General features: G+C 44.9%; 2 protein-coding genes and 1 pseudogene across 4 annotated transcripts in view; 2 read left to right on the forward strand and 1 right to left on the reverse strand.

Moving 5' to 3' along the window:
- LOC306790201 (pleckstrin homology domain-containing family H member 1-like) overlaps positions 1-22631 on the reverse strand; it is a 36236-nt gene extending 13605 nt beyond the window's left edge. For both annotated transcript variants that reach the window (XR_013772691.1, XM_079286339.1), the window contains exons 1-2: positions 22445-22631; positions 19466-20655 (exon numbers count right to left, since the gene is read on the reverse strand). The gene's annotated coding sequence lies outside the window, so the exon portion shown is untranslated. The remainder of the gene's footprint in view (positions 1-19465; positions 20656-22444) is intronic.
- LOC306790202 (tripartite motif-containing protein 16-like) lies at positions 7450-10033 on the forward strand. The gene has a single exon (XM_079286340.1). It carries the CDS (start codon positions 7607-7609, stop codon positions 9281-9283), a length of 1677 nt encoding a protein of 558 aa, XP_079142466.1. The 5' UTR covers positions 7450-7606; the 3' UTR covers positions 9284-10033.
- On the forward strand, positions 12937-19470 carry LOC306790073 (annotated as a pseudogene). The gene is made up of 3 exons: positions 12937-15123; positions 15224-15246; positions 16649-19470. The product of its transcript is annotated as an uncharacterized misc_RNA (transcript).
- Positions 22632-23380: the final 749 nt, after the last annotated feature.

Consider the following 23380-nt stretch of genomic DNA (forward strand, 5'->3'; position numbering starts at 1 on the left):
CAACGACGAGTCCAACGAAAGCTTCCTCTTACTTTCTGTGTTGCTCTGTGACGCGTAACCACGAGGAGCGCACACACACATTCACCTGAAGCTAAACTCTTTCGTCTGCAGTCTCTCCACATGCCCACACACACTGAACAAAACCTCAGCAGGGAGGCTCTGTGTCAGTGGGGGAGTTGGGTTCATGCGTGCCGGCTCCCAGGCCTGCCAGCTACAAAGCAGGTCAGCGCTCTGCTTTTTAGCCAAATTACCTACTAACCCATTCCCCCGGTCTCTCCCCACCCACAGCTCCCCGGCCATGCAATCCCTTCTTAATTACAAGGCAAGAGTGAAACGGGATCCTGCGCAGCACAATAGTGTCTTTCTGCATGACAGTCCCATCACAGCTAGGGGGGGGGGGGGGGGGGGGGGGGTCAGCTCGCCTCGGCAAAGAAAGGAGGAAAGAATGTGTGAGAATGAATGGCCCGAGTGCTGAATGTGGGAAACTGGGGCGCTGAGGTTATTTTTACCTGAGGAGGGTTGACTGGTGGTTGTTTTTTCTCCGGGCTGATACTCATTCACAAAAGGTTAAGACTGTGTTCCTCAACACAAGTCTGATTATCTTGAGATGAAAGGAGCCGTAAACAATGTGATGATTTGAGATTTTTGCATTTCATTCAGGAAAAATGAAAGTAGGTTCAAAAGGAGTTTGAAGTTAAAAAGTGAAGCATTATTCACAGACAGATAGACTCAAAGTGCAGCCAGACACCGACAGCAGAACAGCAGACGTTCAAAGTCCGGCAACTATAGCTGCACCACGGCGCTCCCTGCAATTAGCATGCTCATAAATACAGGCTCAGCAAACTAATTACAGAAGTCTTGCATATGGAGGTTTCACCAGCCGACCGCTGTAACCGTCTCTCTCTCTCTCTCTCTCTCTCTCTCTCGCTCTCTCTCTGAGGTTAAGAAAAGGTTCCTCTCTGCAACAATGAGGTCATTCTCACCGTGTGTTTGGACGTAACGTAGCTTTTGTTGCTGTTAACATTTACACTGGAGTCATTTCCTCCTTTTGCATTGACCTTTAACCCTGCACTGTGGGACGGTTTATAGAAACGCAGAAGACAGTTTTCCACTGAGTCTACTGTGCGATCTGATTCTCCTCTGCAGCATCTCCTCTGTCTGACATATCACGCCAAAGCTGGAAATATTCAGGTGGGAGGAAGAGGAGGGGCCAAGACAACACCCGGGCCACCCAGAGTGTGAGGTGCATGATGGGAAGCCCAGAACGGGGACTCCTCTCCTGGCTGCAGACAGACGCGGAGGCCCTGGGTGCTTCTTTACTTCCATCTGAAGCTGCGAGAAATTGCACGCAGCCGCCGCCAGAGCAAACACTGGGGAGGACGACTGAATGGAAACGCCACCGCAACCATCCCAGCAGGCCCGTTTCTACGGCTACCATCGCCGTCAGCTGCTTTCCATTGACTACCCTGACAGTTATACCGCACTATTCCTCGGACTGAGTGAGATTCGATATCCGGCGAGGAGAGTTTTTCTCCAAAAATGTGGAAGCTATCAGAGATTGTTATGACATTTTCAGGGCGGGGACAGTGTGTGGCGTTTCTGTCTGGCTGTTGCAACAGCAGATTGCTTGACTGCACCTTTACTCAGAGGATGCAAGCAGCACAAGAACAGATCTCAAGTCAGTCCTTCCATTGACCTCAACCACGTATTCAAACGCACACTCCCCGGGCAGACACAGATGGAGATACACACTGAAATAGATTGGAAACAGACACATGTGCTAACACACACACACACACACACCTACAGTACACTGACACGCTGCTGAGCATGCAGCTGCGGTGATGTAAGCGATTAGGTGGTTCAGTGACATCATCCCCATCAGACGTTTCAAATCCTCGCTGTTGTTCCCTCTGCCGGAGGTCCAACTTGGCTTCACCACGTTTACCAAAATAACTCCGATCAAACAGGAGCATGTGTGTAAATCTGGGTCACTCGCTGCAGATTCGTGGCAGCGAGGCAGATCTCTCTGCGCGTACGAAAGCGGACACAGACAAACTATCTGAGAGCACGAGGAGTCAAGTGTGGGGGTGTTCAATGTTGCTTCATCTTCTCCGTCGGCGGCCCCGCATGTTTAACAAAGAGGACCTCCGTCGACTCCCGTACGGTCAAGGAGGCCTGTTTTTAATGAGCGCCTCACTATTTTGGTACAGCTGAGATGTATTCCTATAAATAAATGGGAAGTGGGGAATCTCCAACGCACATTTCTTAACCTTTGACCCTTTTGTCCGACAGCATCCTCACCTCTCCTACTCCCCGTCCCTCCCTCCCTCCCTCCCTCTCATTTCCTCCCACCTTTTGCCGGCGAGCCAACCTGCAGCTCTCTCCCACCCAGCTCAGGTTAATGACAGGCCTCTGCAAACTGACCACACTCATTATCAGCCTCAGCCTTAAGTACAGGCCCTGACATTCTTCTGTGCTGAGGCGTAAACATCTACCTCTGCAGCTCCTCTGTCCTGCACACACACGGTTAAAAGCCTCGACTCTCCTGCAGCACTGCAGGGTATATGGAGAAAGGCTTTGTGTGCATGAGTTATAGTGAGAGACAGCCACAACCACACATCTTCTGAACCTGTTTTAGCTGAACCTAGATGTTCGGTAACAGCTGGGGGTCAGAGTGATGTATGAAGCAGGAGGATTTCTCCACATCATGATGAGAAGAGCCTGCATGTGTGGCACATAGAAAAAGAACACACACACACACACACACAGTGTCCTCTGAAGTCGTGCAAATGCAAGCAATGCAATGTATTGTTGTCTGGATTCACCTATAGGTTTAGAATAGCTTGAGCCACCGCAAGGGCAAGCAGTGGACACCAGTTTGTCCAAAAAAGGCCACAGGGAACAGGTGTGCCAGACGCGCACGGCTTGTAGTAGAATAGCAGCAACAGTAAAACAGTCAGTCAGCAGGAAAATAAATAAAAACTTCAGCCAGCCTTCTCTTAAAATACTCAGCTGCGGCTTTTTAGCCCAAATAACCTCCTGTGTCTTGTTTAAATGTATCCTCTGACAACTGCGTTAAAAACAGAGCGAGATACAGAAGAAGCAAAGAGATACATCGGTTCTCCGGCGGAGTCCTTCACAACTACTTTACCTTGTGACTTTGTTGTCTCTCTCTCTCTCTCTCTCTCTCTCTCTCTCCCCCTCCCTCCCCCCTTCAGTCGGCTTTCTCCGCTCACGGACACCTTCCCCGGTAATTCGTCGCAATTCGGCTCATAACTTCCTCTTCACTCCGTCGACTTTCCTCCCCGCTTTCATTGCTCGTTAATTTCCTTTGTGCAGTGTTTCATGTCTCGTGTGGCGCCCCGGTCCCGGTCCCGGTCCTGGTCCTGGTCCTGGTCCTGGTCCCGCTCCCGCTGCTGAGCTGGTTGTCCGTCGCTTTTCTCTGGAGCGCAGACTTCAGTGGGACTTCACTCTGAGCTCCATTCAACAGACTCATCCCATATTCCTTTAAAGGGCCCAATGCAGGATCAAGTTTCTCCAGAAGTCAGGCCCCCCTTGTGTGCAGGAGCTCTGCACGATATTGCATTAAAGGCTGGCTCCAGCTTTTTCTTTTTTCTTTTTAGGATGTAAACACAGTCTTGTGAGGAGGAGAAAGTGTGTTGCCTGTCCTTAAAACCATATAACCACAGTTCATTTTATATTGTTGAGGGCTGCTGTCATACGGTGAACTTTACACAGTCGCTGGTCAATATTTCGCACATTCCTGCAACAAAAGTGTAAAGTTATTTTACTTTGGAAAAAAAGATAGCCCTTTATTTTGAGGTATTTCTTGTATTTTTACACAATTAATATTATAATTTATTTTATTTTACATTAAGTCTCTGAAGCGTATTAATTATTTCACCAAAACACCAATCAATGTATCTTCAAAACTTCAAAAATACTGTTTCTAATTTGTATAGATTGACACATTGCCTATCAGACAATATAATGAATAATACTTTTTTTAAAGTTAAATGAATGAGTTAACAAGTCTGCAGTCGTGCTCGTGATGTCATCTTTATGGGCGAGTACACAAACGTTGGCTAGTTTTATATCACGTATGAATGCTAACAAGAGTCTAGCCATGCTAGCAGCTCTGTGAAGGGCTTGGAGCGAAATGCTAACATCAACATGCTAATATATTTGTGATGGCGTGCTGACAAATACAAATTTGGACCTAATCATGGGTCTATATGAAAACGTAAGACGTTTCACAGCAATCTATCCAATCGTTTTTGAGATATGTATGTTAAACCACAGTTAGCATCCTGCTAGCTAACATTTTAAAAACACTCCCTCAGTAAAAACTGAATCTATGAAACTGAATTAACAAAAAGGCATTTTTGAGTGGAGGGGGTCTTAAAGTATCTAATATGAAGCAGTCTGTATATTACCTCTGATTAAAATCAAGACCACCATGAGGGATCGTTGAGAGGCCCAACTTTAAGGTTTTAAGTAGCCTAATTACAGTATGTTTGTTTATATGCAAGGCTTGCAGGCCAGGCTTTACTGGAATCAAAAGTTGTTCAACCACTGTGTGGAGCTTTGAACTGTAATGAATCGTTATCTGGGTGGTAGAAGAATTGAGAGGGGATAATTTGGGAAGGTTTGAGACCACACCAACAAAACACAACTGCGCTCCGGTCTCAGAGGTTCTGGCCTTCATTCCCTGAATCTCACAAGGATTCCCTCAAACGTCAGAAATAGTTCACCGTGAAGCTGTTTTAATCAGCGGAGCAGTTTAGAAGCAAATGGAGCCTAATCAAAAAGGCAGATTTGTGGCCCTGGTGGGACGATCGGTTTCCTCTCTGTATCCTTCGCACATCTCCATCTGGAACATTTTATAATGTCGGTCTGAGCATTTGAATTGTTGCACGCAAATAAGTTAGTGTCATAGCTTTTACTTTTAAGGCGGTTGCTGAGACATCACACGAACGAGACCGAGGGTGTAGTTCGTTTATAGCCCAACGATAGCGTTTTACTGATGCTGATTGCACTCACGCTCCCTAAAAATCCTAAAAGTGGTGTTCATCTGTGAAGAGTATAGCACATTAAAGTATATTATTAAAATCCCATTGGCTTTTGTCGAGGGAGTCAGTGCGATGCAAACTTCTGGGCTTGGACTACAAATATACGTCGTGACGGATGAAATGTTTGAGTTTGCTAAAATGTAACGTGTCCGGTCTCTCTTTCTCTGTCTGTTCTTGAATGTACTGAAGGGAGCGACGGAGAGCGAGCTGTACCCAGCATGCCTTTCGGTGGTGGGACAATCAATAAGGGTCTCTGCTACGACTAATAAATATGTCCCGTAGATCTGAAGACAGCTGCACTTCATTGGGTCCCCAGCAACACAAGCGTGTGAAGTTGTTCAGACGAACTGGAAGGACAGACAGACAGAATGATCTGGTTCAAGCTGTATTTATTCATCATTCTTATCATAACCTGCTCGGACAAAATGTGAAGTGTTACTGATGTAGTGCCTTGAAATCCTTGACTTTTAACTGAAAGTTGAAGTGTGTTTGTCCTCTCACAGCACTGATACGGCTCTGGATGCCAAATTGACCCTGAATGGATTTCTCTGGAACACTGCTGAGAAACGCTCTCTGCTGTTCGTATCAACATTTTCTGATACAGCAACTGCACCATTCAAGGGAATGAGCTTCCAAACGGCATCGTGGACAAAAACCTGCTCTGGAAGTGGGAGGCGTGAGTTTACTGGCAGGGATTTCATCGCTATAGCTTGTGAGGCTAAAGGCGCTGCCTTGTGTTGCACAATAAGTCGGTGCCTCAGTGCTCTCAGTCAAAACAACTGGGGTCAGGCCCACACGGCTTGCATGCCTATTCTCGGGCACGGCTGCCAGCGCGACGAGGTGGAGGCAGGACAGTAGGGAGGGCGTTTAAGGCCAGTTTCACCAAGTGTTTGCAGATTAGCGTGTGTTCTTACAGCTATTTCACCTCCAGAGCTGTGTGATGGTCCAGACTGCGACCGGGTCACTGAGCAGAGAACCAAACGAACCCGATTGTAAAACCAAAGGAAGAGCTGAGCTGAAGCTACATCATACATAATAGAAGACTTAAAAGATGATGATTTTATGACGGAACATTTTTAAAACACGATCAAAAACCCATCGATGAGTGACAAAGTTCGGGACCGTTATAACACACATTCGGTCCATCAGGTTCGGAGACAGAGAGACGGAGGGTTCACTCCGACATAGATTTGTCAGAACTGTTTCATTTTCAGAGCTTCCACACGCCACAATGAAACAAGGACAATCTGCTTCCAGTTTTCATTCACTTCACTTCTAAATGGAACAGACTGCAGGACAATCCCAACATAGACTCACTCATTCCTCTCGCATTTTAAAGCCATCATTTTAGCAAACGCAGAAGTTGAAAGTGCTTTTTTTATGATGACTTTGCATGCATTTTGTTGATTTGACCAAAGCTGCTTTTATTCAGTGGTGGGCCGTCAGGGCCTGCAAGGCCTTCTCTGCTGGCCTAAACAGAATCACAAAGCTATATCTATTTTATCATTTAATATTGTTTCTTAAATACACTACATGTATTTTAATTTATAAAAATATTTTTCCCATTATCTTATTTTGTCATTGCACAGCTACTGTCTTCCTCAGTTGCTCTGCTTCCAGTGCAGCTTGTTTTAAGTAGAGCTTTCATCCAATCAGATCTCACCTCTGTGTCTCTAGGTAAGAACAGAGGCCCGAGGCCTGCAGACTCACAAGTGAATCCCTTTGCAGTTTAAGGGAATGGGGACGATATTGTTGATTGTCATAGTCTTCAACCAATCAGATCTTTAATTTGACATGTTGGGCGTTTTCTTTGATATTTAATATGAATACGTATACATAGTTACAGCCCTAGAAACGGATAATAACCGTATCGCTGTGGCGTCATTGTGAGGTTATAAGGTGGTATTTCAGCTGCAGGACAGCAGTGAAGGCCCAGGTATAAGATGCACGGCCCGCCACTGCTTTTGAGACAAATGTTTAAAAGTTTAACATTAAATATGAGAGAAAGGTATTATACAGCAATTTAAATGTTTCATATTCGTTTAATTTGATAACTCTTTTGTCAGCCAGCTGTTTTTAAGCAGTAAAAGAAAACTGAACAGAATTAGTCTTTTGATGGCTTCATGTTTGTCTATAACTCTTCCTCTGAGGAGACAAGAAATATTTAACAACTAAAGAAATGAAATGTTTTCAAAGGTGGAGCAGGTTTTAACCGAGTCTCTGCTTGTGAATGAGGAAACAAAGTTCACATTCACAGCGCTGCTCCTCTTCCTGGAATGAAGCACAGCTTGATAAGCCTCCTTCTTCCTCCTGCTCTCAAACACAGCCGGCTCCACTCTGTCCACATGTCTCCTTGTTCCCTCCCCTTCAGATCTACAGTTTTAAAGATGGGTGTAACCAACATGGTGGTGCAGCGATAGAGCTGACAGCCTCCATTCACTGAACAAACACATGTTGTTGAGATCAGAAGTGAAAGCAGAGTCACTTCTAGTGAAACGAAACTCAGACAGTCGTTGTCACTGAGAGGTGAAATGGCGCAGAAAGGAGTTCAGCTGGATCGGGAAGCCTTCTCTTGTTGCATCTGTCTGGATCTACTGAAGGATCCGGTGACTATTCCCTGTGGACACAGCTACTGCATGAACTGTATTAAAACACACTGGGATGAAGAGGATGTGAAGAAACTCCACAGCTGCCCTCAGTGTAGGCAGACCTTCACACCGAGGCCTCGCCTGCTGAAAAGCACCATGTTAGCAGTTTTAGTGGAGGAGCTGAAGAAGACTGGACTCCAAGCTGCTCCTGCTGATCACTGCTATGCTGGACCTGAAGATGTGTCCTGTGATGTCTGCACTGGGAGGAAACGGAAAGCCCTCAAGTCCTGTCTCGTCTGTCTGGTCTCCTATTGTGAGAAACACCTCCAGCGTCATTATGAATCCTCTGTGTTTGAGAAACACAAGCTGGTGGACCCCTCCAAGAAGCTCCAGGAGAACATCTGCTCTCGTCACGATGAGGTGATGAAGGTGTTCTGCCGTACTGATCAGCAGTGTATCTGTTACCTCTGCTTAATGGATCAACACAAAGGCCACGACACAGTCTCAGCTGCAGCAGAAAGGACTGAGAGGCAGAGAGAGCTGGAGGTGAGTCGACTAAACATCCAGCAGAGAATCCAGGACAGAGAGAAAGACGTGAAGCTGCTTCAGCAGGAGGTGGAGGCCGTCAATCGCTCTGCCGACGAAGCGGTGAAGGACAGCGAGAAGATCTTCACCGAGCTGATCCGTCTCATGGAGAAAAGAAGCTCCGATGTGAAGCAGCAGGTCAGATCCCAGCAGAAAAGTGAAGTGAGTCGAGTCAAAGAGCTTCAGGAGAAGCTGGAGCAGGAGATCTCTGAGCTGAAGAGGAGAGACGCTGAGCTGAAGCTGCTCTCACACACAGAGGATCACAACCAGTTTCTACACAACTACCCCTCACTGCCACCACTCAGAGAAGCTACAGACTCGTCCGCCATCCACATCCGTCCTCTGAGCTACTTTGAGGACGTGACGGCGGCTGTGTCAGAAGTCAGAGATAAACTACAGGACGTTCTGAGAGACAAGAGGACAAACGTCTCACTGGCAGTGACTGAAGTGGACGTTTTACTGTCACCTTCACAAGCAGAGCCCAAGACCAGAGCTGAGTTCTTAAGATATTCAAGTGAAATCACACTGGATGCAAACACAGCAAACACACTGCTGTTATTATCTGAGGGGAACAGAAAAGCAACATTTATGAGAGAACAACAGTCTTATTCTAGTCACCCAGACAGATTCACTCCATGTTCTCAGGTCCTGAGTAGAGAGAGTCTGACTGGACGTTGTTACTGGGAGGTGGAGAGGAGAGGAGGAGTTGATGTAGCAGTCGCATACAAGAATATCAGCAGAACAGGGCGCGCTTATGAATGTTTGTTTGGATGGAATGACAAATCTTGGATGTTACATTGTGACAAAAACAGTTTTATATTTTTGTACAACAAGATCCAAACTCCAGTCTCTGGTCCTCAGTCCTCCAGAGTAGGAGTGTACCTGGATCACAGAGCAGGTATTCTGTCTTTCTACAGCGTCTCTGAAACCATGACTCTCCTCCACAGAGTCCAGACCACATTCACTCAGCCTCTCTGTGCTGGACTTTATATTTATGGTTATGGAGACACTGCTGAGTTCTGTAAACTCAAATAGTCAGAAGTGATTGAAGGAACAGCAAATTCATTTTTGTGTTTTAAACCTTAAACTCATTTTGTCTCCGTCATTGTCGCTTCATTGCTGATGTTTCTTCAGCTGTCAATCAAACATTGTGGGCGGTGCTTTGACGTCTTCTCGTTATTGTTGTGTAAATGTTTGAGTGTCTTTAGGTGGAGCTCCTTTCTGTGTCTGTTTAGCCACGGAGGCTATCACTGCTCATGATGATCTTTGTTGACCTGAACTGATATTTCTCTTCATGAAAATGTAAACTGCTCTGAGGTTTAAATCTTTGATAAATATTAGTATTGATGTATTTGTTAGTTGTTGCTTCTCTTCCACTGCATGGCTCTTGTGAGGGTTTTAAGTTTTATTTCATGCATTCAGTGTCTGTGAGATGGGGTTTGGGGAATGTGCAGGAGTGGGGGTGGTGTGAAAGTGGCAGGGAGAGGTGTGAAGTTTAGGACAATGGGGCATAGGCCCAGGTGGGGCTTGTTGGACTTCAGCCAATCAGTGAGCTGATCGATGAGCTGAGGAATGCAACTTTGTGGGGACAAAGGGTTTGAAGCACGGGGGAATTTCAGATCTTCTGCTGGCCACCGAGGAGGCAGACCAGCCTTCTGGGTGGCTCGGATTGGATCTCACATTTGATTTTATATATATAGGTTTGTTTTGTTAATAATTGTGTGATTCGGTTTGTAACTGTTTTTATGCTTCTTGGATAATAAATCCATTTGATTTTTACTTTAACCTGCTGTTGTGTTTTGGAGGCGATTGAGACAGCATGGCTGCAAGGGGGGGGGGGCGATTTCTCCCTGTGTCCAGAAGTTGTGGCCTTAACAAATTTGGTGACCCAGATGGGACTTGACGAACTCTAAGACGGGGATGTGGGACCGTGGATACTTTCGGAGTGTACACGAATAAAAGGTGAGCAGAGCCATTTTAATAAAAGTCTGTTTTGGTAATCTTAGCCGAAAGTGTTCACGGACCGCATAGACCCTGAGGGCCGCATCTGGGCACAGAGAAAGACCGCAGAGTAACCTGAAGCTGGAAAAGTGCATTCTCCTGAAATTTACGCTAAATAAGACCTCAGGGAGGCCGGGTTAGAGTCCCGCAATGTGATAAATAAGACCTCAGAGAGGCCGGGTTAGAGTCCCGCAATGTGATACGCTAAATAAGACCTCAGGGAGGCCGGGTTAGAGTCCCGCAATGTGATACGCTAAATAAGACCTCAGGGAGGCCGGGTTGGAGTCCCACGCTAAATAAGACCTCAGGGAGGCCGGGTTGGAGTCCCACGCTAAATAAGACCTCAGAGAGGCCGGGTTAGAGTCCCGCAATGTGATACGCTAAATAAGACCTCAGGGAGGCCGGGTTGGAGTCCCACGCTAAATAAGACCTCAGAGAGGCCGGGTTAGAGTCCCGCAATGTGATATGGAGAATACAGCGAAAAATAGATGGCCTGTTAGACCAGAGGCAAATATAAGGGTGGACTAAATTGGGGTTCCTTGAAAAAGGTAGTTTTTGCCAATTAAAATGTGATCAACTTGGAGTGTGCTTAGAGAAGAGAGAGAAGTGAAATGTATAATGAGTTTGTTGGACAAAATATACTGCTGTCTCTGTTTCTCTGTCTCCCACACAATCTGAGTTGTAAAAGGTGGAGATTGCACATGTGTTCTGGTACGAGGACCAGGAATGGTGTGAAAGGACATGTCTGACTGGCAGCAAGTCAGACTCAATTCACTGACTTAAAAAACACCGATGATCCTGGCAGCAGAGCTGGTTACACCCACTGAGACAGCGGCTTCATTAACCCCCCTTCCCCCAAACCACTCCACAACCCCCAACCGGAAAGGACAAAGGCACTGGCAAGCTGAGCGGTGTCATGGACAGTTCTCTTCACCACCCACACGAGAACGAGCTACCTGAACAGTCACTGCACTCACAGACTCACCTGAACTTTTTGACAGAGATACACACTTACATGAGTGAAAAGCAAATTCCCCACCATTGGACGACGAAGAAACACCCAGAACTATGTGACCTTAGAGGCACAATGTGTTGTCTGCTGTTTTTAGCATGTAATTTGTAATACCTATTCTGCTTACACATCATGATGACACCTATGTGTAAAGAATAATCCTTTTCCCTCAACAGCTTGTACTTACTTTAGCAATGCCACACGAGAACTGTTATAAATGCTTTTAATATACAGGGCAACCAGTTATGAGTGGATGATGCATTGATGGATACAACTGTTTCATGTACTCACTCTGAAGAGTGAGTAAAGGGGGAATTGTGAGGGTTTTAAGTTTTATTTCATGCATTCAGTGTCTGTGAGATGGGGTTTGAGGACTGTGCAGGAGTGGGGGTGGTGTGAAAGTGGCAGGGAGAGGTGTGAAGTTTAGGACAATGGGGCATAGGCCCAGGTGGGGCTTGTTGGACTTCAGCCAATCAGTGAGCTGATCGATGAGCTGAGGAATGCAACTTTGTGGGGACAAAGGGTTTGAAGCACGGGGGAATTTCAGATCTTCTGCTGGCCACCGAGGAGGCAGACCAGCCTTCTGGGTGGCTCGGATTGGATCTCACATTTGATTTTATATATATAGGTTTGTTTTGTTAATAATTGTGTGATTCGGTTTGTAACTGTTTTTATGCTTCTTGGATAATAAATCCATTTGATTTTTACTTTAACCTGCTGTTGTGTTTTGGAGGCGATTGAGACAGCATGGCTGCAAGGGGGGGGGCGATTTCTCCCTGTGTCCAGAAGTTGTGGCCTTAACACTCTTAAAGAGAGAAATCACCAGAGCTTCTTTCATCACAGAGATTTAGTTCTCAGCACTCTTTGTAAAGATTCCTTTCAGTGAAATTATGTTTATTTTCTAGAACAGATTAAATGTTGTTCTTGTTTTCTTAATCGTTGTACAAAAGAGCTACTATGATGTATTATATCACTCATTATTATAATCATAATCAATAAGTGAATCATTCATTATTCTCTTTACATAACTGAGATTCTGGTCAAACAAATAGATTGTGAGGATGAAGTGAATGTGTTCATGAAATCATTGAACAAGAGTCATTGAACAGACTTCACTGATGGGATGTGAACAAACTGAAGGTTCACATGATGAATAAAGTATTTCTTGATTCAAGAATGAACAAAGTCTTTTCTTCTTGTCTTATTTACAGGGTTTCATACAAAGCTGATGGAGAAAATGTGAAACTAATGTGAGAGTATAACTGAGTCAGTTTTCCTCCTGAAACAGCACAAAGTACAGAGTTCATGTTCATCACTTTTATGACTTTTATGACAGGAGTGGAACTTCCTGTATTACCAGCAGTATGGATTCTGAGAAAAAAGGTTTGACATCGTTGTCTGCGCTTCAAACTTGTTGCTTTAAAAAACAAGCAATATGCTTTATGAATATTTCCTATTTGACTCTGTTAATCAAACCAATTTACAAAATGGTTCCCGATTAAAAAAACATCTCTCAATGTCAAGAAATCACATTTGCTGAAAGTCTTTGGTGAATAAGTGAATTAGCCACAGGTCTCATCCACAGGTTTCCTTTGAGTCCTGATTGATGAAACTCTGAGCTTGAAGAGTCATATTCTGTCTGTTTTCAATAAAACATATAAATCAACATCGTTGGCAAGTTTCAAAGTTTGCTTCACCAAAAGTGTTCAACAACTTTCTACACTGAAAAAAATGATTCTGCACCCCTGTAAATGTTACATGTCTTCACAGTTTATTTCATTGATTTTAATGTGTAATTGAATCCTACGTATCTTTTTTAACAACTAAAGAAATGAAATGTTTTCAAAGGTGGAGCAGGTTTTAACCGAGGCTCTGTTTGTGAATGAGGAAACAAAGTTGACATTCACAGCGCTGCTCCTCTTCCTGGAATGAAGCACAGCTTGATAAGCCCTCCTTCTTCCTCCTGCTCTCAAACACAGCCGGCTCCACTCTGTCCACATGTCTCCTTGTTCCCTCCCCTTCAGATCTACAGTTTTAAAGATGGGTGTAACCAACATGGTGGTGCAGCGATAGAGCTGACAGCCTCCATTCACTGACAAACACATGTTGTTGAGATCAGAAGTGAAAGCAGAGTCGCTTCTAGTGAAACGAAACTCAGACAGTCGTTGTCACTGAGAGGTGAAATGGCGCAGAAAGGAGTTCAGCTGGATCGGGAAGCCTTCTCTTGTTGCATCTGTCTGGATCTACTGAAGGATCCGGTGACTATTCCCTGTGGACACAGCTACTGCATGAACTGTATTAAAACACACTGGGATGAAGAGGATGGGAAGAAACTCCACAGCTGCCCTCAGTGCAGGCAGACCTTCACACCGAGGCCTCGCCTGCTGAAAAACACCATGTTAGCAGTTTTAGTGGAGGAGCTGAAGAAGACTGGACTCCAAGCTGCTCCTGCTGATCACTGCTATGCTGGACCTGAAGATGTGTCCTGTGATGTCTGCACTGGGAGGAAACGGAAAGCCCTCAAGTCCTGTCTCGTCTGTCTGGCCTCTTATTGTGAGAAACACCTCCAGCCTCATTATGAATCCCCTGTGTTTGAGAAACACAAGCTGGTGGACCCCTCCAAGAAGCTCCAGGAGAACATCTGCTCTCGTCACGATGAGGTGATGAAGGTGTTCTGCCGTACTGATCAGCAGTGTATCTGTTACCTCTGCTTAATGGATCAACACAAAGGCCACGACACAGTCTCAGCTGCAGCAGAAAGGACTGAGAGGCAGAGAGAGCTGGAGGTGAGTCGACTAAACATCCAGCAGAGAATCCAGGACAGAGAGAAAGACGTGAAGCTGCTTCAGCAGGAGGTGGAGGCCGTCAATCGCTCTGCCGACGAAGCGGTGAAGGACAGCGAGAAGATCTTCACCGAGCTGATCCGTCTCATGGAGAAAAGAAGCTCCGATGTGAAGCAGCAGGTCAGATCCCAGCAGAAAAGTGAAGTGAGTCGAGTCAAAGAGCTTCAGGAGAAGCTGGAGCAGGAGATCTCTGAGCTGAAGAGGAGAGACGCTGAGCTGAAGCTGCTCTCACACACAGAGGATCACAACCAGTTTCTACACAACTACCCCTCACTGCCACCACTCAGAGAAGCTACAGACTCGTCCGCCATCCATATCCGTCCTCTGAGCTACTTTGAGGACGTGACGGCGGCTGTGTCAGAAGTCAGAGATAAACTACAGGACGTTCTGAGAGACAAGTGGACAAACGTCTCACTGGCAGCGACTGAAGTGGACGTTTTACTGTCACCTTCACAAGCAGAGCCCAAGACCAGAGCTGAGTTCTTAAGATATTCAAGTGAAATCACACTGGATGCAAACACAGCAAACACACGTCTGTTATTATCTGAGGGGAACAGAAAAGCAACATTAATGAGAGAACATCAGTCTTATTCTAGTCACCCAGAGAGATTCACTTTATATCAACAGGTCCTGAGTAGAGAGAGTCTGACTGGACGTTGTTACTGGGAGGTGGAGAGGAGAGGAGGAGTTAATGTAGCAGTCGCATACAAGAATATCAGCAGAACAGGGAGCTCTCATGAATGTTTGTTTGGATTGAATGACAAATCTTGGATGTTACGTTGTGACGAAAACAGTTTTACATTTTGGTACAACAAGATCCAAACTCCCGTCTCTGGTCCTCAGTCCTCCAGAGTAGGAGTGTACCTGGATCACAGAGCAGGTATTCTGTCTTTCTACAGCGTCTCTGAAACCATGACTCTCCTCCACAGAGTCCAGACCACATTCACTCAGCCTCTCTATGCTGGACTCAGGATTCATGGTGATTATGGAGACACTGCTGAGTTCTGTAAACTCAAATAGTCAGAAGTGATTGAAGGAACAGCAAATTCATTTTTGTGTTTTAAACCTTAAACTCATTTTGTCTCCGTCATTGTCGCTTCATTGCTGATGTTTCTTCAGCTGTCAATCAAACATTGTGGGCGGTGCTTTGACGTCTTCTCGTTATTGTTGTGTAAATGTTTGAGTGTCTTTAGGTGGAGCTCCTTTCTGTGTCTGTTTAGCCACGGAGGCTATCACTGCTCATGATGATCTTTGTTGACCTGAACTGATATTTCTCTTCATGAAAATGTAAACTGCTCTGAGGTTTAAATCTTTGATAAATATTAGTATTGATGTATTTGTTAGTTGTTGCTTCTCTTCCACTGCATGGCTCTTAAAGAGAGAAATCACCAGAGCTTCTTTCATCACAGAGATTTAGTTCTCAGCACTCTTTGTAAAGATTCCTTTCAGTGAAATTATGTTTATTTTCTAGAACAGATTAAATGTTGTTCTTGTTTTCTTAATCGTTGTACAAAAGAGCTACTATGATGTATTATATCACTCATTATTATAATCATAATCAATAAGTGAATCATTCATTATTCTCTTTACATAACTGAGATTCTGGTCAAACAAATAGATTGTGAGGATGAAGTGAATGTGTTCATGAAATCATTGAACAAGAGTCATTGAACAGACTTCACTGATGGGATGTGAACAAACTGAAGGTTTACATGATGAATAAAGTATTTCTTGATTCAAGAATGAACAAAGTCTTTTCTTCTTGTCTTATTTACAGGGTTTCATACAAAGCTGATGGAGAAAATGCGAAACTAATGTGAGAGTATAACTGAGTCAGTTTTCCTCCTGAAACAGCACAAAGTACAGAGTTCATGTTCATCACTTTTATGACTTTTATGACAGGAGTGGAACTTCCTGTATTACCAGCAGTATGGATTCTGAGAAAAAAGGTTTGACGTCGTTGTCTGCGCTTCAAACTTGTTGCTTTAAAAAACAAGCAATATGCTTTATGAATATTTCCTATTTGACTCTGTTGATCAAACCAATTTACAAAATGGTTCCAATTGAAAAAACATCTCTCAATGTCAAGAAATCACATTTGCTGAAAGTCTTCAGTAAATAAGTGAATTAGCCACAGGTCTCATCCACAGGTTTCCTTTGAGTCCTGATTGATGAAACTCTGAGCTTGAAGAGTCATATTCTGTCTGTTTTCAATAAAACATATAAATCAACATCGTTGGCAAGTTTCAAAGTTTGCTTCACCAAAAGTGTTCAACAACTTTCTACACTGAACAAAATGATTCTGCACCCCTGTAAATGTTACATGTCTTCACAGTTTATTTCATTGATTTTAATGTGTAATTGAATCCTACGTATCTTTTTTAACAACTAAAGAAATGAAATGTTTTCAAAGGTGGAGCAGGTTTTAACCGAGGCTCTGTTTGTGAATGAGGAAACAAAGTTCACATTCACAGCGCTGCTCCTCTTCCTGGAATGAAGCACAGCTTGATAAGCCCTCCTTCTTCCTCCTGCTCTCAAACACAGCCGGCTCCACTCTGTCCACATGTCTCCTTGTTCCCTCCCCTTCAGATCTACAGTTTTAAAGATGGGTGTAACCAACATGGTGGTGCAGCGATAGAGCTGACAGCCTCCATTCACTGACAAACACATGTTGTTGAGATCAGAAGTGAAAGCAGAGTCACTTCTAGTGAAACGAAACTCAGACAGTCGTTGTCACTGAGAGGTGAAATGGCGCAGAAAGGAGTTCAGCTGGATCGGGAAGCCTTCTCTTGTTGCATCTGTCTGGATCTACTGAAGGATCCGGTGACTACTCCCTGTGGACACAGCTACTGCATGAACTGTATTAAAACACACTGGGATGAAGAGGATGGGAAGAAACTCCACAGCTGCCCTCAGTGTAGGCAGACCTTCACACCGAGGCCTCGCCTGCTGAAAAACACCATGTTAGCAGTTTTAGTGGAGGAGCTGAAGAAGACTGGACTCCAAGCTGCTCCTGCTGATCACTGCTATGCTGGACCTGAAGATGTGTCCTGTGATGTCTGCACTGGGAGGAAACGGAAAGCCCTCAAGTCCTGTCTCGTCTGTCTGGTCTCCTATTGTGAGAAACACCTCCAGCTTCATTATGAATCCTCTGCCTTTGAGAAACACAAGCTGGTGGACCCCTCCAAGAAGCTCCAGGAGAACATCTGCTCTCGTCACGATGAGGTGATGAAGGTGTTCTGCCGTACTGATCAGCAGTGTATCTGTTACCTCTGCTTAATGGATGAACACAAAGGCCACGACACAGTCACAGCTGCAGCAGAAAGGACTGAGAGGCAGAGAGAGCTGGAGGTGAGTCGACTAAACATCCAGCAGAGAATCCAGGACAGAGAGAAAGACGTGAAGCTGCTTCAGCAGGAGGTGGAGGCCGTCAATCGCTCTGCCGACGAAGCGGTGAAGGACAGCGAGAAGATCTTCACCGAGCTGATCCGTCTCATGGAGAAAAGAAGCTCCGATGTGAAGCAGCAGGTCAGATCCCAGCAGAAAAGTGAAGTGAGTCGAGTCAAAGAGCTTCAGGAGAAGCTGGAGCAGGAGATCTCTGAGCTGAAGAGGAGAGACGCTGAGCTGAAGCTGCTCTCACACACAGAGGATCACAACCAGTTTCTACACAACTACCCCTCACTGCCACCACTCAGAGAAGCTACAGACTCGTCCGCCATCCACATCCGTCCTCTGAGCTACTTTGAGGACGTGACGGCGGCTGCGTCAGAAGTCAGAGATAAACTACAGGACGTTCTGAGAGACAAGTGGACAAACGTCTCACTGGCAGTGACTGAAGTGGACGTTTTACTGTCACCTTCACAAGCAGAGCCCAAGACCAGAGCTGAGTTCTTAAGATATTCAAGTGAAATCACACTGGATGCAAACACAGCATACACACGTCTGTTATTATCTGAGGGGAACAGAAAAGCAACATTAATGAGAGAACAACAGTCTTATTCTAGTCACCCAGACAGATTCACTACATATCTTCAGGTCCTGAGTAGAGAGAGTCTGACTGGACGTTGTTACTGGGAGGTGGAGTGGAGAGGAGGAGTTAATGTAGCAGTCGCATACAAGAATATCAGCAGAACAGGGAGCTCTCATGAATGTTTGTTTGGATGGAATGACAAATCTTGGATGTTACGTTGTGTCAAAAACAGTTTTATATTTTTGTACAACAAGATCCAAACTCGCGTCTCTGGTCCTCAGTCCTCCAGAGTAGGAGTGTACCTGGATCACAGAGCAGGTATTCTGTCTTTCTACAGCGTCTCTGAAACCATGACTCTCCTCCACAGAGTCCAGACCACATTCACTCAGCCTCTCTATGCTGGACTTTATATTCATGGTTATGATGGAAACACTGCTGAGTTCTGTAAACTCAAATAGTCAGAAGTGATTGAAGGAACAGCAAATTCATTTTTGTGTTTTAAACCTTAAACTCATTTTGTCTCCGTCATTGTCGCTTCATTGCTGATGTTTCTTCAGCTGTCAATCAAACATTGTGGGCGGTGCTTTGACGTCTTCTCGTTATTGTTGTGTAAATGTTTGAGTGTCTTTAGGTGGAGCTCCTTTCTGTGTCTGTTTAGCCACGGAGGCTATCACTGCTCATGATGATCTTTGTTGACCTGAACTGATATTTCTCTTCATGAAAATGTAAACTGCTCTGAGGTTTAAATCTTTGATAAATATTAGTATTGATGTATTTGTTAGTTGTTGCTTCTCTTCCACTGCATGGCTCTTAAAGAGAGAAATCACCAGAGCTTCTTTCATCACAGAGATTTAGTTCTCAGCACTCTTTGTAAAGATTCCTTTCAGTGAAATTATGTTTATTTTCTAGAACAGATTAAATGTTGTTCTTGTTTTCTTAATCGTTGTACAAAAGAGCTACTATGATGTATTATATCACTCATTATTATAATCATAATCAATAAGTGAATCATTCATTATTCTCTTTACATCACTGAGATTCTGGTCAAACAAATAGATTGTGAGGATGAAGTGAATGTGTTCATGAAATCATTGAACAAGAGTCATTGAACAGACTTCACTGATGGGATGTGAACAAACTGAAGGTTTACATGATGAATAAAGTATTTCTTGATTCAAGAATGAACAAAGTCTTTTCTTCTTGTCTTATTTACAGGGTTTCATACAAAGCTGATGGAGAAAATGTGAAACTAATGTGAGAGTATAACTGAGTCAGTTTTCCTCCTGAAACAGCACAAAGTACAGAGTTCATGTTCATCACTTTTATGACTTATTTCGACATAATCAATTATTCGAGCGTGTTGTGTGTGAAACAAAACAAAACAGTCTCACCAGCAAAGGAAGAGAGCGACTCCATGTGAAGCTGAGCTTTGACAGCAGGAACCACACGGGGCCTTCTGCTCATGAAGCTCGGGACCCGCATCCTGCAAGACAAAGAGCCAGCGAGACAGAAGATACATGGACATCGAAGGAAAGGAGGAGAGATCCAGCAGCAAACGGATAATAACCGTATCGCTGTGGCGTCATCGTGAGGTTATAAGGTGGTATTTCAGCTGCAGGACAGCAGTGAAGGCCCAGGTAGAAGATGCACGGCCCGCCACTGCTTTCATTGAGTTATGTTCTTGTTTTTTAATGTGTTTACGTGTTCATATTTTCAGTACTTTGTATTGACCTTGTCCATTATGAGAGATGACTGAATTCAGATGTCAAAGGTGGGTTTATTGACTATTGACCCATCTTCTGCACAAACATAGACATCGATTAGATGCTTCTCTGCGGCTGTTGTTCGGCCACTTGTCTTCCCCCTCTCAACAGCACTGACGCAGAGCATTGCCCCCTTTCATCACATGTCGACTGCCTATTTAACCACTGGAGATTTTGTTAGGCTGACAAATCGGTCTCCTTTTCCCTCTCTGATGTCCTTTGAGCATTTTATTGCCATTTGGCCAGCCGCGCTGGAACCACAGAGGGAGTGGAGCACGGTGGAAACTCCATATAAAAAGAAAATAAACCAAACTCAGTTTAACAGCAACATTTTGAGAGCGAGGACAGCGCAGACGAGATGCACAGCATAACAGGCTTGACACTGAACTGAGGGGAGGTGGTGAACATACATTATGAGTTTTTACGACGGAAAAAACTCACCATTTTCATTTTTCACCCTCTATGATAACAAGACCGTTAACTCCTCTCCCCTTTGCCTCTTTAGCCTCAGTAGCTCTTGTGCTTCCTCCTCGCTCCGTGTGTGGTCTGCTTGATGAGCTGCAGTGTGGCTTCAAGTTAACAAAAGCGAGTGTTGCAGGAGGTCATCTCGCGTTTGGCCACTGCTGTGGAAGGGAATAGGAGGAACCCGTTCCAGTGTCCACACTCCAACACCGCACTTTGAATCAGTGAATCTCTGTCTCTTTAGCCGCTAATCGCTCCACAATGGTCCCGAGCTAGTCTGTAATTGTGTCTGTCTGCTGCTTGGTGCTGTGCAGGTGGTGTACAGTGGGGGTTTAGAGCTTTTTCTTTGATAACAGCTGCCTGTTGAGAGAGATCCAAAACAGTAAAGTTGCAGCTGCACAGCTAACAAATTAGCTGAAACTCACTTTAAAGCTCTGTAAAGCCGAGTGGCGCTACCGATAGGTCTCTGTGGGTTCATACAACCAACCCCTTTCATACTGTCTCATTGTTTTCACGTTGTCATTCGCTTTAAGGTGAAACTTGGGCCTGTTGGGTTGAAGACTGGGTCAAAATAATCATATTTTACTTTCAGTAAATAACCCAAAAGTTAGATAAAAAAAACATTGTTCAAAACAACCCATTGTTGTGAAGTTAAGCCTGAAGTGTGTCGCGGCAAAGTTGACCCAAACTCGGTCCATTTTCATGCCAACGATCTTTTATTGGGCACACGATGTGACTCAACACTCGGCATGCGTAACAGACATTAACGCATATTCCGTCAACATCATCGGCTGGTACTGGAAGTACGTCCGGTGAGTGAGCTGTACAGCAGCGTGCCTGGTCACAGTGCCGTTGGAGGCAGACAGTGCGAGTGTGGTCAGATGATGATCCTTAAATCACAGGTCCAGGGAGTGATGACTGTTTAGCCACTTCACAATAACACTCATTCCATAAAGCTGCACGTGGGACTGCACGCATTTGCGTGCGTGTATCTGTAAAAGACATAAGTGGGTCTGCAATGTGTAATCAATATGCGTCTGTGCGCATAATCCCGTGGTCATGTGTCGCAGCCATTTACCATATCGGTGATCCAGCAAGAGTGTTTGCAAATCACAGGGCCAATACACAAACCACCGGACCACAATAGTTGAATATAGTTTTCCACGACGACTAAAGTTGTGAAACTTTAGCCACGTTCACGTCCTGCGGTCATAAATTCACAGCTACAGTCAAAAAAGATTTCACTCTGACAATCCCCGAGTGTCATAACCGATACTTTAAAAGCTCTCTCCTCTTATTGGATCATGCAATTGGGAGTTTGACTTTCCTTTAAGAAAACATACATGTGCACCAGAGGGGAGAGTTCAGTGCCGATGCTGAAGGACATTCAGACGAGGAACCTTCGAACCTTGGTCACATCTCACACAGGCGATCCCAAAAAGATGTTTTGCAGCTGTTACAGGGCAGAGTGCTTCAAGGAACACGTGGACATTTTGGGAAAGACGCTGATTCGCTTTCTGGCTGGAGAGTTAGATGATACCACTCTCGTGCTTGTACGCTAAATATGGTGCTACTGCCAGCAGCTGTTTAGCTCCGCTTAGCATGGAGACTGAAGATCAGCGGAAACTACGAGACTGGCTCTGTCTAAAGGGAACACATTCAGCCTCCCAGCACCTCTAAAGCTCACAAATCAACATCGTATATGACTTTTGTTGTGAGCGGTTATGTGCTGAATCATTTCCTGGTCAGGATCAGTATCTTCCTGAGGCTTCTGCTGGTTGGTGCCGTGTAAAACGGACAATTGTTGCTTTCACAGTCTGCAGAAAAGCCCAAAAAATGTGTTTCCTAAAATGAGAAACTATTCTTTGAAGTGATCCCACGAACTGTCCTGATTAAAACGAGGAGACAAAAATGATTGAATCAGAGTGGCTGAGTAAACCGTCTCAGCTGTTAGTGATAGCTACATTATGGTTCACATGAGATCAATCTTTCCCCCAGAACTCTCCAAAAGTCCTTTCATGTTTAGAACAGGAAGTGAAGTATCTTTGGCCTTTGACTCTGATGAAGATCGACTTTACGAGGGCACAGAAATATCACATTGGCAGAAAGGAAATTCATCTTAAAATGATTTGTCACTTCACTCACCGTCTTTAGAAGGGGAAGAAAAAGCAGGCGTGGCGCGCCAAGCTGAACGCCGCTGTTGTTTGGAAGACTGTCAAAACAGAACGAGTGGAAACGTCCGCTTGCACACAGCGCAGGCATCGAGGGGATCTCAGTCCATCGTGGTGATTCACACAGACACAACAGTCAACACCGAGGACAGACAAGATCTGTCCGGGCACAATGCGCTCTGTGTTTGCAGTGGGACATCGTGAATGAAGTGGGAAAGAGCGCATGGCGACGAAGAATGATGGAGTGAGAGATAGAGTGAGAGTGCAATGCCAGATGGCGTGCATAAGATGTGTTTAGAAATCTGGGGGGGGGGGGGACACAGTAACACAGGGTGGAGGTGGAGAAGCAGGACGTTTTTGCAAACAGAGGATGAGGCAATGTTACATGATCTTGTGAAGCTCTACGGTTGGGGAGCTGTGAAAGCTCGGGGACAATGGAGAGTATGAGAGCATGAAATGGAGAAAACCCAGCATTGTAAACTGTGACTCCCCAGCCCGGAGCCTTCGCTCCTCTGGGGAGAGTTTGGCCGCGGTCCTGCCCGGCGTCTGGCCCGTTGTCAGCCGCCGCAGAGCGAGAGTGTTTCGCACGAAGAGATGATAAGATACGGCTTTGATAAGCGTCTCGTTTGACACAAGCAGACAGGATGTGAGGGTCGGGTGCTCTGTCGTTTTAAAGAAAAGCAGAAAACAAGAATTCAAAGCTGAGAACATTCAAATGCACTTTCATCGCTGCTGTTTCCACATCAAACTTCATATCACACCAGAGGTGGGAAAAGTACTCAAATCCTTTGGGAAAGTAAAAGTACTTCTTCAACAATGTAAAAACGCTGTTCTCTGTTACAACTCAAAGTCCTCCAGTACAGAAGTACTATCAACATGCTGTACTTCATGTAAAAACGCTGGCTCGGCA

The sequence above is a fragment of the Melanostigma gelatinosum genome (assembly GCF_949748355.1).
Source record: "Melanostigma gelatinosum genome assembly, chromosome: 16".
In the NCBI taxonomy this organism is placed as follows: Eukaryota; Metazoa; Chordata; class Actinopteri; order Perciformes; family Zoarcidae; genus Melanostigma; species Melanostigma gelatinosum.